Source organism: Lissotriton vulgaris, chromosome 8 (genome assembly GCF_964263255.1).
Source record: "Lissotriton vulgaris chromosome 8, aLisVul1.2, whole genome shotgun sequence".
Taxonomy (NCBI): domain Eukaryota; kingdom Metazoa; phylum Chordata; class Amphibia; order Caudata; family Salamandridae; genus Lissotriton; species Lissotriton vulgaris.
The window spans coordinates 492,059,957-492,076,035 of NC_141696.1; the positions used below are offsets into that span (position 1 = coordinate 492,059,957).

The 16,079-nt window shown below is 46.4% G+C and overlaps 1 protein-coding gene across 1 annotated transcript in view; it reads right to left on the minus strand.

Moving 5' to 3' along the window:
* ARHGAP6 (Rho GTPase activating protein 6) overlaps positions 1–3,747 on the minus strand; it is a 1,594,767-nt gene extending 1,591,020 nt beyond the window's left edge. The window contains exon 1 of the mRNA XM_086934307.1: positions 3,312–3,747. Coding sequence (XP_086790433.1) covers positions 3,312–3,353 — 42 coding nt within the window. The 5' untranslated portion in view covers positions 3,354–3,747. The remainder of the gene's footprint in view (positions 1–3,311) is intronic.
* Positions 3,748–16,079: the final 12,332 nt, after the last annotated feature.

Here is a 16,079-nt window from a genome sequence, read left to right on the forward strand (position 1 = left end):
AAGGCTTCACCTGCCAGTCTGGCCACGTGCAGATCGGATCCCGCCTCCGGGTCTCAGAGCAGGCAGAGATGTCAAAAGCGGACTCCCGAACTGCCCTGGAAATCAGAGTCACAGAAGAAACGCCTGAACACGCGAAAGCACCAAGTGGGACAAAAAAGGGGGAAGTAAGCTTCACTGCAGACATTGAGGCCAAACTCAAGCAGATGCAGAATGTGCAGGAACAATGGCACGCGCTCGGGAGGTGCTGTTCACCTCAAATCACGTGCAGCGAGAACGAGCGCTAATCAAATAGGGAAATGGCACTGGGGAAAGAGCGCGAGGGGGGCGGGGAAGGCAGGTCACCCAGTGAAAGGGGGGGGGGGGGGCGGGTGTTTGTCTTTTAAATACAGGGCTACCGTTTCTGTTAAATATTATTTGGCACCACGTTTTCCTGATACCAGACACAAGGAGAGTGGAGTGTTCAGGCAAAGGAAACAGAGGTAAATGTAATTAGTTTGGTCATTCCCTCTGACTAGGGAGGGAGGGTGCAGTGTGACACTGGCTGCATTCCAAGGGTATGCAACGCTGACTGCACCGCCCTCGCGGATCCCAGTATAAATAATACATTCTTCACGTTCTGGGCGCTGGTTCCAATGCACAGAGGAGCCGGGAAACTTTTTCACCCATTCCCACGCACGACTGAGAATAGCCCACGACAAAACAGCACAAAAGAGAAGATTTGTACATTGGTGCTACGTGAACACACAACTTGCCACTGATGCTAGAACAGGGACACTCCAGGTCACCATGGGTGCAGGGCTCCAATTCTGAGCGGTAACCACCGAATCTGGTTTGTGGGAGCTGTAGTCATAGTAAACCGCAGTTGCTCTCACTGAACCCATCAGAAAACAACGACTTCTACATTAAAAGCCCAAGACTGGAGTGAAGCTTCCCTGATTGCCTGTGGGCAGAGACACTGAAAGTATATGGTTCTGCAGCATTTTCCGAATAATTATGGATTTGCCACATTATCCTATATCTGCTCTATAATCTGAGGTGTAACTTTTTTTTTTTTTTTTTAAATCGCTCAAGCGGATCAACATTTACTTAAACCAGGGCGACACTTGCTCTTGCACAGTGGGAAGTCCATCGCAAAAATTGAATGAGCATCTTTCAGTTGCTTATTGCTGTTTTGGGGTGTTACATTTGTCCTATTATGGTGAAACCTTTTTTCGAATCTTACCATGTATAAAAATGTCAAAATAATTAAGTAATACCATCACAAACACGTGCTGCATTATTTGCCCCATTCTTGCCGCCTAATTTAGTCAATCCTGCCACATAATTTGATCTCCTCCCATGCTGCATAACTCTAGAGGCCCTAACTGTGGGTCATTTGATAACTGCATATGGACTCAAATACCAGTAACATACTCCAAAGTAGGCTGCACAACCTCATTAACTCACCTCTTATAACCATGGTTCGGCTTTGAATCAACAGCCAGTAAACCAGTTGTTGTAAGATAGAACAGCCAACTAAGTAAGAGCATGCATTCCTGTCGAGTGCCCCCCATTTGTGAAACCCTTATTCTTATAAGTAAGTTTAAAAACACACTTTCCTGGTGTGTGTGTGTGTGTGTATATATATATATATATATATATATATATATATATATATATATATATATATATATATATATATATATATATATATATATATATATAAAATCAGGTTCCAAGATGGAAAATTGAGGTCTAACATTTTCATTCAAAGATGCTTCTCGTCACAAATGTAACCAGTGGGGTGTTATACAAACATCAGGCACAACTTACATTAGAAAATGACTAAGGAGGAAGTAAGATGAATTTAGCCATAAGCACCCTTGCATTTGTGCAATGCTGGTTGAGCAGATGTGGTTTTTAAGAGCCCCTTTTCATGGTCAAAGCTTACCCTGAAGTAAACAACGAACAAAATACTGAAAGCCGCAGTATTGCTTAAAGCGTAGAGCAGCTACACCACTGGAAAAATATGCGACCGTCAAGAACTAATAAAAATACAGACAAGTACTTTTTTTTCCTTTCAGAATCGGTTTATGTTTTCATTACAGAAAGCACTTCCGGTATAACCCTAAAACACGTGGTTTCTGAGAGTTTGTTGCACCCTCGCATCATTTAAATAAACAAACGACTTCTTACCCGACAGGTTGCATGTCCTATGTGCAAACATTGAAAAACATCCTTAAATGAGCCCACGCTGTTGCATTAAAAAAAACTATCAGTTTAAAGGGCGAGAATAGGGGTTCACTCAAGGAAGTTTAAGTAAATAATCACCGAAAATAGTGGGTGCACCAGCAAAAAAAGAGACAGACGTTCCTTTAAATAATGTATCCAACTCGGCAAATGACGTACAACGTAAAACGCCAATGTGCAAAAGCTTCACCACAAGCAACAAACCCTTCTTGCTCACTTTCACTCCAAAACATAAACGAAAGGCCAAAGTCATTCGGGAAGGAAACCACGAATACAGCTGCAGTGTTACAAAAGTCCCATCACCATCTCTCTGATAACCACAAAAGCCTCCCAAAAAACAACGTGTGCTGGGACTGGGCTGCGCAGCAAGGCCCTCGGCCCGCCAGCACTCCGCGGACCCCGGCAGAGGCGCCCTGGCCTGGAATGAATGGAAACAACCGCCGCGTGTGTGTCTGAGTAGCTGCCGCTCTCCAGGCTCCTGGGCCTTGGTATGGAGGAGGCCCGGCCACCCCTGCTTTTACTGTTATCTTGGCCTCTGCAGCGGGCGCGGTTCAACAGCAGGAACCGCTCGGGGTGAGCAGCTGCTTCACACCAGCCCAGCTGTGACAGGAAGGAGCAGAGGGGAACCGCAGGGGAGAGAGAGAGACCCGTGAGCGAGCCCTGCCTCGGGTCTGTCCGGTGTGTATGGTTCATGCTATACAACACCGGGTGTGAGGTGCTAAAAGGGTGCGTGCAGTGTCTGTGAATATAACACTACTCAGGAGCCCCCGTCACAATACAGGGGACAAGATGTTCATTAGGTTGGTTCTAGTCATAGCCCCCAAAGCGCATAACAATGCAATGTACATCACACAGCAGACTGGTACAACATGCATGAAACAAAGAGTACATGACAACGTTAACAGTGTGCTCGCTGCATTCTCTTAGTGGAATCCCGTCTCCCCTCCCAAAAACCTTTGCATGGCGCCTGATTGGAAACTGACCGCCCTGCAACATCGCCCCCAGACCCGTTTCCTCAAACATGACAAACTTGAACGAGTGTCAGTGAAAAGCGAAGACACACAACCCGAGGTGGTACTTACTCTATAAGCCGGCCGCGTATCACAGAACACCGAGTCCCCCATTCCCCGCGCGGTCAGAGGCGCTCACAGTCCTGGCCGGCTCCCCAGGCGTCCCGGCTGCGCTCCTCCTGCACGCCCCGCCGCAGGCGCTACATTGGAACCCAAGGAATCAAAATCCACTGCGTTCGTCCCTGCGCGCCGCTCAGCTGGCGAGAAGCTGCGCACTCAATAGGTTAATCCTTCAGGCTAATTAGCCTGCACGAGCCGCGAGCGGATCAAGGCTGGAACGCCGCCGGCTGCAATTGTGCCTGCAAGCCCCCTCTGCGTCTCCAAGAGGCGAGGCGGGCTGAGCACAGGTGACGGGCCGGTCACAAGCTAGAGATTCCCCCCTGTCTTTCAACACATCTCCTCAAGTCCCCGCAACTCTGAGGCTGGAGATTTCTTACACCCGCCTGCCACGCCCACCTGCCGGGCGCAGGCGCAATCGAGGGAAGGGTGCATACTAGGCGAAGGCTGCGCTATCTGCATAGGGGACCGGACGGGAGAGATGAGTGGGCAGCTGAAGTCCACTCTTACTTTTTCTGGGGTACTTAAGAATGAAAATGCTGCGGCGACCACGACACAACCGCACCTCTTAACCCGTGAACAGTTTCCAAATTGCCCCAGCCCATGACTAGAGTCTGGTCTCGGTTTTTCTCAGAATTCTGGGACTTGTAGTCCTAGTTATACTAGTATAAAAAACAGGACAGAATCCAAGAAAAAAAAAACGGACCAGACTAATTTAGTCACCCATGGAGGTTGTGTGTGATGCATCCGTTTCCATATCTCTTGGCCCACTTTTCCCACCTCTTTTCTGTCCATGGCTACAGGCAACACAACTCCTTTCAGAACTACTCCCCGCTTGCTCGACTCCTGGTTCTGCCTGATTTTCCTACCCTTCTGCCTCTTTTGAGTTCCGTAGCATCCCCATTCGTTTTAAAGCTTCTACTGTGTAGTGTCATTAGAGTGATTTGTCTCATACACTCATTTCACGGCATGCGTTCTCAGAATGTATCTCTGAAATCTAGGACAAGACCCCCCCCAGTGAGTGGGCACCTCTCGTTCAGCTTGAAAAAAAGAGATGGGTTTTTGGAACTTCCTGTGCTCTATTGCGCACTGTTCTAAAGGTAGTACTGTTGGTGCACGAATATGTGTGTCAGTACTATTCACAACACCCATGCTGTAGTGATCTACTGGCTAAATGTGAACTCTGTCTTTTCTGTGTCTCAATCTTCCTGCCTGTGGATACTGTGCCCACACCAGACGGTGATCTTTTGGTGAGTAGACCGAAGCTCGAGAGGTCCTCGCTAGGAGGTAGCAGAATCCTTCAGGCTGCCTCTGATAAGGCGTTTTGGCTTCTGGTGTTCCGCCCACCTCGATACGAGTGAGTTCGGAAATTTAAAACCCCCCATACGCTACATGGATCAAGGATTTTTAAATAATTTTTGCAGTGGGTGTAAGAGATGAGGAGAGGACGAGGGGTTTGGCTTGCCATAGATACCTCCCATAGCCCTTACTCGTGCCATCATGTACGAATTAAAAAAAACGGAAGATTCTACTTTTGGAAAGCTAAAGGATAGTTCGATCAAATTCATTGAACCTCGTAAGAATGTGAATTGTGAACAGTAAGTGTTCCACGCTACACGCTGAAGCCAGAACATTGGGTGTCATGCATGTGAAGGTGCGCTTGGAGCACTTGATTTCCAGAAATAAAAGTGTGAGGAGGCCTTGTATTTCCAGATCATGGTCCGATGTAAGTCATCCATTTTTTTGTATATTAAAAAAAAAATCCTTAAAAAACAGGAAACTGGTAGGCATACTGTGTGGTAGGTTCAGGTCATACAGCGGATCTTCAGGCTGCTGATATGGGCTGATCCAACTTTGTGTATTATCTGCCTTCATGCCTAGGAAAGTCTGTCTGAGATTTGGCTGCCGAACCCCACATAAACTTTGTAATTGTAATTGTGGGTGTACTTGTAAAGCGCACTGCGACTCCATGGAGTATCCTGGCGCTGAAGACCGCTGGGGAACCCGTCCTGATTTTCCCTGTGAGATGGTCCCTTTCTGGGTATCTCCAAGGTGAAACCAGGCATCCCCGGCGTCTGTGGGGGGCTGTTGTAGAGATGAGGCAAGCTTAATGCCCAGAGTTGCTGAGTGTGTTCCCTGGTTAGAGTAGGCACCGAGGCAAGAATTATCGAGTCCGTTTGACCCTGGTCCACAACCCTGCCGCATCGGGATTTAACCCTGGTCTCGGGCCGTTCTCTGCTTACGGGTCTGCCGCCTCTAACCAGTGAGCCACACCACTCCACTTGACTCCCCAGCTCATGATCAGAAATGCAGTGCTTGCAGGAGAAAAATAAACTTTTGCAAGATGTGCAGAATTTAGGTAAGTGCAGCAGAATGTTTCTTCATTTCATCATCAGCGAAAGAGAGAGAGAGGGTAGGTCGAGAAAGTAATAGCACTCTTCAATGTAGGAGCACATAACGCCAAAGACTACTAAAGAAAGTAACTCCTTTAGTAACCAGTTAACCCTCTGGTCTTGAGTGCCACTTCCCCTGCTGCTGCCCAAACTCTACGATTTTGGTCCTGCATACTGCTGGTAATCCCTTTGCCCAGCTTCACTTGGGCTTTCCGGTTTGTTTTTATCTTTTTCTGTATTTTGCTTATTTAATACATTTTTTCCTGTTTCGGGAAAGTTTACCCTTTCTGTTTCATGGGTACTGCCCCCACCCTTCCTGCCATTCCACTGCAGTTTTCCCAGTGTTCTACACTTTCAACCACTACTTATCGAGGCCGCTTTGCGGCCGCACCGCGCCAAAAGCAAGCCTGTCTGCACCCATCCACACCCAGACCGAGCACAGCGCAAGAAACCCTGTCCCTCCACACTCCTGTAGACTCTGCTGCAGACCTCAGTGTCTTGGACCCCGGATACAACAACAATTTCTGCATCGCATCACCTTGCTCCACATCGGGAAATTTCACCTGCACCTGCTACCAGTTCACCTCCATCCTAGGACCAACTACCATCTCAGCAACTAGCGCCACACCATCCTCATTGCCACTGCAACACCCATCGGCTGCAAGATAAAAAACAGTGAGCGCAGCAATAGACGCAGAGGTGGTATCGCCATCATACACAAAGACTCGATCTTCTGCACAACCACAGACGACAAAACCATGCCGATCATGGAAAACAAAAACTTCCAGCTCCTCAACCGACGACAAAACCACCATCAAAGGCTCCCTCTCATACAGACCGCCAAGACCACAAACTGACTTCAGCGACATTATCGCTGAATTCATCACTCCGCTTGTCATTGAATCTGAACACAACGTTTTCCTGAGAGACCTCAACTTCCACCTGGACGACCCCACCAAGACTAATGCCACCGACCTCCTGGAAAGATTGGACAACTTCGGCCTCAAGAAGCTGGTCGGAGACACCTATGCACAAAGCAAGACACACTGGACCCCATCTGTACTTGTATACTGCAGCTAATCACCTGAGAGGATATCCAGGCGCTGTGCTGCAGGTGTCAGTCAAAGAGCCAGGTCTTGAGTCCCTTCATGAATTGGGTCAGCGTGGTTGAGGTACAGAGGTGGAGGAGGAGGGCATTCCAGGATTTGGCGGCGAGGTGGGAGAAGAAACGTAATTTATATCGGCTGTAGCGGATACATGGTATTTGTGTTAGGGCGAGCGGTGCAGAGCAGAGGCTCCTAGGAGGTGGATGGAAATGCAGGCAGTGGTTCATGTAGGTGGGTCCTTGGTCATGAAGGACTTTGTAGGGATGGGTCAAAAGCTTGAATTGGCATCTCTTCAGGACAGGGAGCCAGTGGAGGTCCTTCAGGGGTTGGGTGATTGGGTCCTCTTGGACAGGTTAAGGATCAGTCTGGCAGCCATGTTCTGAATTGCATGGAGTCTTTTCATGAGTTCAGTGGTGGTGCCTGCATAGAGTGCCTTGCCGTAGACTAGCAGGATGGTGATGAGGGCCCGTGCCACTGTTTTCCTGGTGCTGTTTAGAAGCCACTTGACAACTGGGAGCATGTGGAAGCAGGATGAGGAGATGGTGTTGACCTGATGTTTCATTGAGAATTCGCTGTCCAGGATGATGCTGAGGTTGTGGGCATGGTCTTCAGAGTGGAGGTGGGTCTGAGTTCTGCTGGTCACCAGGAGTAATTCCAGAGGGCGGAGTGTCTGATGAAGGTTAGAACTTCACAAGTTTTGTCTGTGTTGATCTTCAGGCAGTTGTTCTTCATTCAGGTTGAGATGTTCTTCATACAGTTGTGAAAGTTGGTCTTCAATGAGGTGGGGTCCGCTGAGAGCGAGAGGACATGGGTATCCTCGGTGTAGGAAATGATCTTCATGTTGTGCGATTTGATGATGTCTGCGAGTGGTGTCATGTAGATGTTGAAGGGGGCTGGACTGAGGGATAAGCCTTGGGGGATACCACAGATGGTGTGCGTGGGTTCTGAAGTGAAGGGATGGAGGAGGACTTCCTGGGTAAGCACCCTGTGAGAAAGGATACAACTCATCTGAGAGCGTTTTCTGTGATTCCAATCTGGTGAAGTCGATTGACGAGTGTGTGGTGGGAGATGGTGTAGAAAGCAGTGGAGTGGTCGAGCAAGATCAGGGCAGCCGCTTTTCCTCTGTCGAGTTGGGTGCAGGAGTCAACTGATGCAGCGATCAGGGCTGTCTCAATGATGTGGTTGGCTCTGAAACCTAATTGGGAAGTGTCCAGCTGGTTGTTTCTCTCAAGGTATATGGTGAGTTGGAGGCTGATGGCATTACCCAGGACTTTAACAGAGACCTGGAGCAATGAGATGAGATGGCAGTTTTGGAGCTCACATGGGTCTGCAGAGGGTTTCTTGAGAAGGGATCCCACTTCTGCATGTTTCCAAATGTCAGTAAAGGTGGCTGTGGTTATGGAGGCATTGAGAATGGTGGTTAGCTGGTGGCTAAGCATGTCTCTTCCAAGGTTGAAAAATTGGTGGGAGCATAGCTCAGTTGGTGCTCCTAAGTGGATGGAGTACATTAGGGTTGTTGTGTTTGGTGCGCTGAGTTGTTCCCAAGCAGTGAGCGGACCATCAGTGGTGGTGGTAGCTGGGATGCTGAGGAGGTTGGTGGGTTGAGGATCAAAATTACTGTAGATTGTTGCTATCTTGATGTTGAAGTGGTCAGCGAGGGCGTCGCAGAGTTCCTGTGAGGAGGGGATCAGGTTTTCGGTGGCTGACGGGCAGGTAAACTTTCTGACAATGGTAAGAGTTCCTTGGTTTGGTTGGTGTTGGCCTCAAACCAGTGAGTAAGGTCCTCCTTTTTTGAGGCTTTGAGTTGGTGGTGGTAGCCGTTGAGAGCTGATTTGAAACTGTCTCACATCTTCACATCCAGCAACAGAATCAGATTCGTCCACACTGAACTCACCTGGTCAGACCACTCCACTATACACATCATTCTCGCTGGACCACCTTGCACTGCCCCCAACCGCCGCAGCACCCCTCTTTGTAGTTGGAACAGGATCATCCAGCACTAATGGACTGACTTCCTCAGCATCACACAGCCCAGCGTGGCCACCAACTTGGATCAGGCAGGAGAGAACTTCAACACCTGGAACACCAGCACCACCGACTGAATCGCTCCCACCAAACCAGCCAAAACGCACAGTCCTTCCAAACAAGCCAGCTGGTACACCCCAGAACTCAGCACATCGAAACTCAGGTGCAAACAACTGAAAAGAAGATGGCGCACTAGCAGGAACCACACCAACTGAGACAGTCTCAAATCAGCTCTCAACGGCTACAACCACCAACTCAAAGCCTTGATCGATTGATTGAGTGATTCCTCCTCAGTTGAGCAAAAGGAAGGTCCAGTGGCAGGATCTACCACATCAAAATAAGCATCTTCACAGAAGATGACTTAACTGAACTTGCATTCAAGTGGAAAGCCCAAACATTGTTTTTCAAGTTGTTGTATAGGGTCACCATTAATATTATGGCAGATCGTGACCAAGACAATTTGCCTACACACCTCAACACTGCAAGGGTGATTTTGGCAATACACTGTCACATGAAAACCATTCTATTTGTCATCTACTTTTTAGATTCTACAGCTGGCATTGGGTGGCTTTTCTGATTTAGGTCCACCTACACGTATTCTGTTAACTTCTTGTAAGAGTTAAAGCAACTGCTGACTGTGATGAAAATGTTTTCAAAGCTACTTGAAACAATAGTGAAGCTGAATAACAGGCAAATTAAGTAGCATAACAATGACTTAGTACAGTCTGTCACCCAGCACCTATCGCAATTGTGCTGAGATTTGATGTTATCTCTGCTTGCCTCATAAATCATATTAATTTCATTTAATTTCATTTAATCAAACTTTATTCAGTTGTTTAAATAACACCATAAAAGTCACACAAACATTAATAAAATCATCACATAAGTACAAAATCATAATAATGTACATCCAATGTGATAAATTCAAATAAAGCTTTATTCGATTGTAAAATAGTGCAATCATTAAAGCAGAACATACATCAGTATAATCAAAATAACAATGTATAAAATTGAATAACTCTATAAACATCAGTCATAGATAAAAGTTGAAAACATGGATATAATCTGCGATAACAAAAATAAGATCAAAAGTTCATTAAAACACTATACTCTTCCTATAAGCAAATGCCCTTTTAGAAACATAGCAACTTTCCAGATCATATCCGCATTGTTCAGAGTTTGCAGTGCAATATACGCAGGTCGGCAAGTCCTAAGCCCCATCATTTTTAACATTGGTCGAATCCACACTTTCCTAATATAAGAGTAAAAACCACAAAAAAAGATGACATGGATGGTTAATTGACATAAGCAATCGTCACAAGGACAGGCTATCATAGTACGGCTCCAATTATTCATGTTAGGAAGCTGGTAAGTCTATGGAATATGCTGAGTCTAAATCTTGTTAATAAAAACCTATCGTACCCTACTGGAACTATAGCTAGATAAGGCTGCATTTTAAAAGCACTTAAGATCATTTGATTTTTTAATAACGTGGACTTAACAATTTCAGTCGTCAATTTTGTCATTTCCAACATTACAATACCTTCTTTTTTAATTCCTTCCTGTTTATTAAATGCAGATTCAGGATTAGTAAAATACTCCGAATGACCCAGATTCTGCATAAAATTATAAACGTAATAAATCCATGGGATCCTAAATACTTTTTCCATTTTTAAAATATCCTTTAAAATATCCCTATTTAATGTGAGTTCTTCTTTAGTCCATACTCGGTGCCACAATAAGACTGGCTCAAGTTTAATAATGTCAGACAAATACGTTATACCCAATTCGGCGTGACAGATGTAAGCAGATGTTGTTCTGGGTACCGACAATAGATATCTTAGGTATTTTTTTCCAACTACTTGTAGCAAATGTGTATTTGCAATGCCCCAGACCCCAGAACCATAGGTTGAGGTGGAAATACTTTTAGCCTGGTAAATTTGTTAAAGTTCCACTGGTGGCCTTTTCCCTAATCTTTTCGAAAACTGGGTGAGTGCAGATATAGTGTTAATAAAACTGATTTTTTTTAGATCTTATTGCCTGTACCCACGTGTCTTCTTGGTGAAACATAACACCCAGATATGAGAAAGTTTTTGCTATTTCAATCTTTTAGTCCGCAATAAACATTTCACAAGATTTTTTCCTTCCACACCACATCTCATTAACTAAGTCTTGGAAGTATTCACTGATAGTCCTAAATCATACATAAAATCATTAAAACCAGGTAAAACTCTCTGTAGACCTACTTGTGTTCTTGACAGTAAAACCGCGTCGTCAGCATATAAAAGAGCAGGAATTGAACGACAGTTAATCTTAGGGCAATCAACATTTTGCTCAAGTAGTGCGCCATCAAGATCATTTATGTACAAATTAAAAAGAAACGGTGCAAGGACACATCCTTGACGGACTCCCCTGCGTATTGGGATTGGGGTTGTGGACCCACCATTAACATCAAAGCGAACTCTCGTTAGAGCATTACAATAAAACCGTCTTAAAAAGTGGATAATTTGATGATCCATGCCTATCTTTTCTAAAATCTCCCAAAGTTTAATGTGTTTTACCATGTCAAAAGCAGCTGTCAGGTCTACGAAAGCTAAAAACAGGTTACCATTTTTTACACAAATGTATTTTCCCACCAATAAGGCAATGTTAAGAGACTGTTCAATACTGCCCACTCCTTCACGTAAGTCGTACTGCAAATCAGAAAGGATTCTATTATCGGATGCCCAGGCTTTTAATCTTACCAAAATTGCACGACCCAGAATTTTTGTCATTGAGTCTAATAACGAAATGGGCCTGTAGCATCTAGGATCTTGGCGGTTTCCCTTTTTAAAAATGGGGACTATAATTGACTCTGTCCAAGTTGTCGGAAATAAAACATGGCAGCTGGCATTCACTACTTGCGTAATGATTGGGCTTCAAAGAGATAAATTCGATTTAAAAAGATCACAGGGAACACCGTCTGTCCGGGTGCCTTTCCTCCCCGGGTGTTGGAGATCGCCGTCATCACCTCGTCTAGGGTGAAATTAAGGTCAGTATTTACTGATTTTTTAATTAGTAATGAATTACTTCATTCACTATCAAGCTGATCTAGCCCCTTAAAACCCCCTGTAAAAAGCTCAACCTACTGTTCCTCAGGGATGGCGATCTCAATGAAGGGGCCCTCGTCTTTTTTCAAAAAAGGTGCTTTAACCGCCTTACAGAAAGCACTACTATCCCTACTTATAGCAGCCAGATGGAGGGACTCCCAAGGTTCCTTTTTCAAGCTATCTCTCCTCTCCTTTATAGCTAAATTATACATTCTCCTTGCCACCCTTATGGCCTCCTGATCTCTTGGGTTAGTATGGAGAAGCTTTTTTAAATTTGTGTGTGCTTTCGTGCGCTGGGAGTCAAACCAGCCTGTTAGTTTTGCTTTCCTGGATTTATGAACAAACAGGGCCTCCCTCACAGTGCTAGATATTAACACAAAGGCCTCTAAAATGCTACTTGGACCAGCTAAGTCATTCATACAAATATCGAATTCAGTTTTACACTTAGTCACCACAGTTTGTAAAACACGTTCAGGATCCACCATAGCCCATTTCAGTGCATAACCATTTGTTCGGTCCAGTACAACTGACTCCAAGGGCTGGGGACAGTGTTAACTCTTTTGGTACTTCTTAGCCAACCTTTAATGGTGGCGGCACACAATGGGAAATGGTCACTCAGAGCTATATCTCCAATGAAAAATGAGCTAAGTTGAGAGGCATAGCGATTTGACAATGAAAAGTCAATTGTTGAAAACAAACCCCACCCATTAAAGGTATAACCCATTGATTCTGGTACTAGACACATTTAATTTGCAAATCCTAAGTCCAGGGTGCATAACAACTCTTTTAACTGCTCCCCAAGTTTAGAATGAATAAAGTGCGTGCAACTAGCCCCTTCCTTCACATCAAATCCACACACATTTGAATCAACATTAGGACATAGACCACAAGTAAAATTTCCTCCAAAAAGAATCCTGGTATCTTGTGCACATTTATGCCATAGAGATTGATCTGCCATCATAACCTAGTACAACGCCTCAGCAACGTCGGAGTCCAGGAGAAGGCACTGGAGTGGATCATCTCCTTCCTCGCCGGAAGGACACAGAGAGTCCGCCTCCCTCCGTTCAGATCTGAAGCCACCGAAGTCATCTGCGGCATCCCTCAAGGCTCCTCGCTCAGTCCAACTCTCTTCAACATCTACATGAGCCCCCTCGCAGACATCGCACGCCAGCACAACCTCAACATCATCTCCTACGCCGACGACACCCAGCTGATCCTCTCCCTTACCAACGACCCCGCCACCGCCAGAGCCAACCTTCACGAAGGGATGAAAGAGGTAGCCGAATGGATGAAGAACAGCCGCCTGAAACTGAACTCAGATAAGACGGAAGTCCTCATCCTGGGATCCTCACCCGCCGCTTGGGACAACTCCTGGTGGCCCCCCGCCCTAGGCAGCGCACCCAAACCAACAGACCACGCACGCAACCTGGGCTTCATCCTGGACTCCTCCCTCCCCATGACCAGACAAGTCAACGCCGTCTCCTCGTCGTGCTTCAACATCCTGCGCATGCTACGTAAGATCTTCCGGTGGATCCCCACCGAGACCAGGAAGACGGTCACCCAGGCCCTCGTCACCAGCCACCTGGACTACGGCAACACCCTCTATGCCGGAACCACCGCCAAACTCCAAAAGAGACTCCAGCGGATCTAGAACGCCTCAGCACGAATCATCCTGGACATCCCCCGCCGCAGCCGCATCTCCGGACACCTGAGAGACCTGCACTGGCTCCCGGTCAACAAGAGAATCACCTTCCGTCTCCTCACCCACGCACACAAAGCCCTACACAGCCAAGGCCCAGGATACCTCAACAGCCGCCTCAACTTCTACGCTCCCAAACGCCAGCTTCGATCGACCAGCCACGCCCTCGCCGCCGTCCCCCGCATCCGTAGAGCCACCACAGGGGGACGGTTCTTCTCCTACCTCGCCGCCAAGACATGGAACTCCCTCCCCACCCACCTCCGCCTGACCCAGGACCACCTCACCTACAGGAAGCAACTCAAGACCTGGTTGTTCGAGCAGTAGCAGATCCCCCTCCCCCAGCGCCTTGAGACCCACTGGGTAAGTAGTGCGCTATATAAATGCGATGATTGATTGATTGATTGAACTTCAGTTACTAGCTCATTAAAAACAGATTCTACATCAAGCATGGCGATATTGTTGTACAAGTTAATCAGAATTATTGATCGCTTGCTATCAATTTTAATATTAATTATCTGGTAAAAAGCATTATCTAGCCTAGAATCAATTTTACTGAAGTTCAGGGTATTTGCATTATATATGCAAAGGCCTCCCTTTAATCTGCCACATTTGCTTTCTCTTGCCTTGTGTGTAAGGTTCTGTACCCATTAATATGTAGCGGGTCTCTTGCCCACGTCTCTTGTACGATTCAGAAAAGGGGGTGGTGATGAGCAGAGTGTCTGAATTAAGCAGACCACTCTTACCCAGTCCAAAGATCAGGGCTTGATCCATCACCGTTATTTATCTCACTGCCCCATCCCAGCTCAGAACCTGGCTATATGCAAATCAGTCTGTCCCTGGCCCAGTGCATCATGGGAACAGGGCAGACTAAACTACCAAGCCAATTCTTCACCAGAAAGGAGACAAGCTACCGGGGACCGGTTTCGGGCATTTCAGCCGTCTTCGGCCCGGCTTGCTTGAATCCTGATGGAGCAGTGAGAAAGGGACTCATGTCTGAGTATACCCTGCCACACCTATAGTGGCCAAAAATGATTCAGAAAAGGGGGTGGTGATGAACAGAGGTAGTTTAGTCTGCCCTGTTCCCATGATGCACTGGGCCAGGGTCAGACTAATTTGCATATAGCCAAGTTCTGAGCTGGGATGGTGCAGTGAGCTAAAAAACGACGATGGATCAAGCCCTGATCTTTGGACTGGGTAAGAGTGGTCTGCTTAATTCAGACACTCTGTTCATCACCACCCCCTTTTCTGAATCATTTTTGTCCACCATAAGCGTGGAAGGGTATACTCAGATGTGAGTCCCTTGCTCATTGCACCATCAGGATTCAAGCAAGCCGGGCCGAAGACGGCTGAAATGCCAGAAACCGGTCCCCGGTAGCTTGTTTCCTTCCCAGTATAAGAATTGGTTTGGTAGTTTGGTCTGCCCTGTTCCCATGATGCACTGGGCCAGGGTCAGACTAATTTGCATATGGCCAAGTTCTGAGCTGGGATGGTGCAGTGAGCTAAAAAACGGTGATGGATCAAGCCCTGATCTTTGGACTGGGTAAGAGTGGTCTGCTTAATTCAGACACTCTGTTCATCACCACCCCCTTTTCTGAATCATTTTTGTCCACCATAAGCGTGGAAGGGTATACTCAGATGTGAGTCCCTAGCTCATTGCACCATCAGGATTCAAGCAAGCCGGGCCGAAGACGGCTGAAATGCCAGAAACCGGTCCCCGGTAGCTTGTTTCCTTCCCAGTATAAGAATTGGTTTGGTAGTTTGGTCTGCCCTGTTCCCATGATGCACTGGGCCAGGGTCAGACTAATTTGCATATAGCCAAGTTCTGAGCTGGGATGGTGCAGTGAGCTAAAAAACGGTGATGGATCAAGCCCTGATCTTTGAACTGGGTAAGAGTGGTCTGCTTAATTCAGACACTCTGTTCATCACCACCCCCTTTTCTGAATCACGTCTCTTGTAGGCAGAGGATATCCTGGCTTTGTATAAATTCGCACCAAATTGGGTTTGTCAGTTTTTGATATAGACAGGCTACATTCCAAGATGCAAATTTACAAAGAGCTTCCTCGCCTAACTTTTCCTTTGTAAATATTGGTGATTTTGGTGGAGCAAGATTAATAACAGGCTTCATTACTTTTAAGCTTGTAGCTCCTTCTGTGATGATTGACTGACTGGCACAAGGCAACAATAGCTGGTGACAGTCACAAACTAATAGTCCTTGCCGAGAAACTCCATTTATGGATGTGATGTCATTTTTAAGCCTGTTCTCCTCAGTAGTGGGATTAACATCTTCACCAGGTAAGGATAATTCAGGCATACTGCATGTGGACCCTTGAGCAAGACTGAGCAAATAGTCATAATGGAATACACTAAGTTCTTGATTGATTAGTCAGTCAATTGCTTCTAAGGACTCAAAT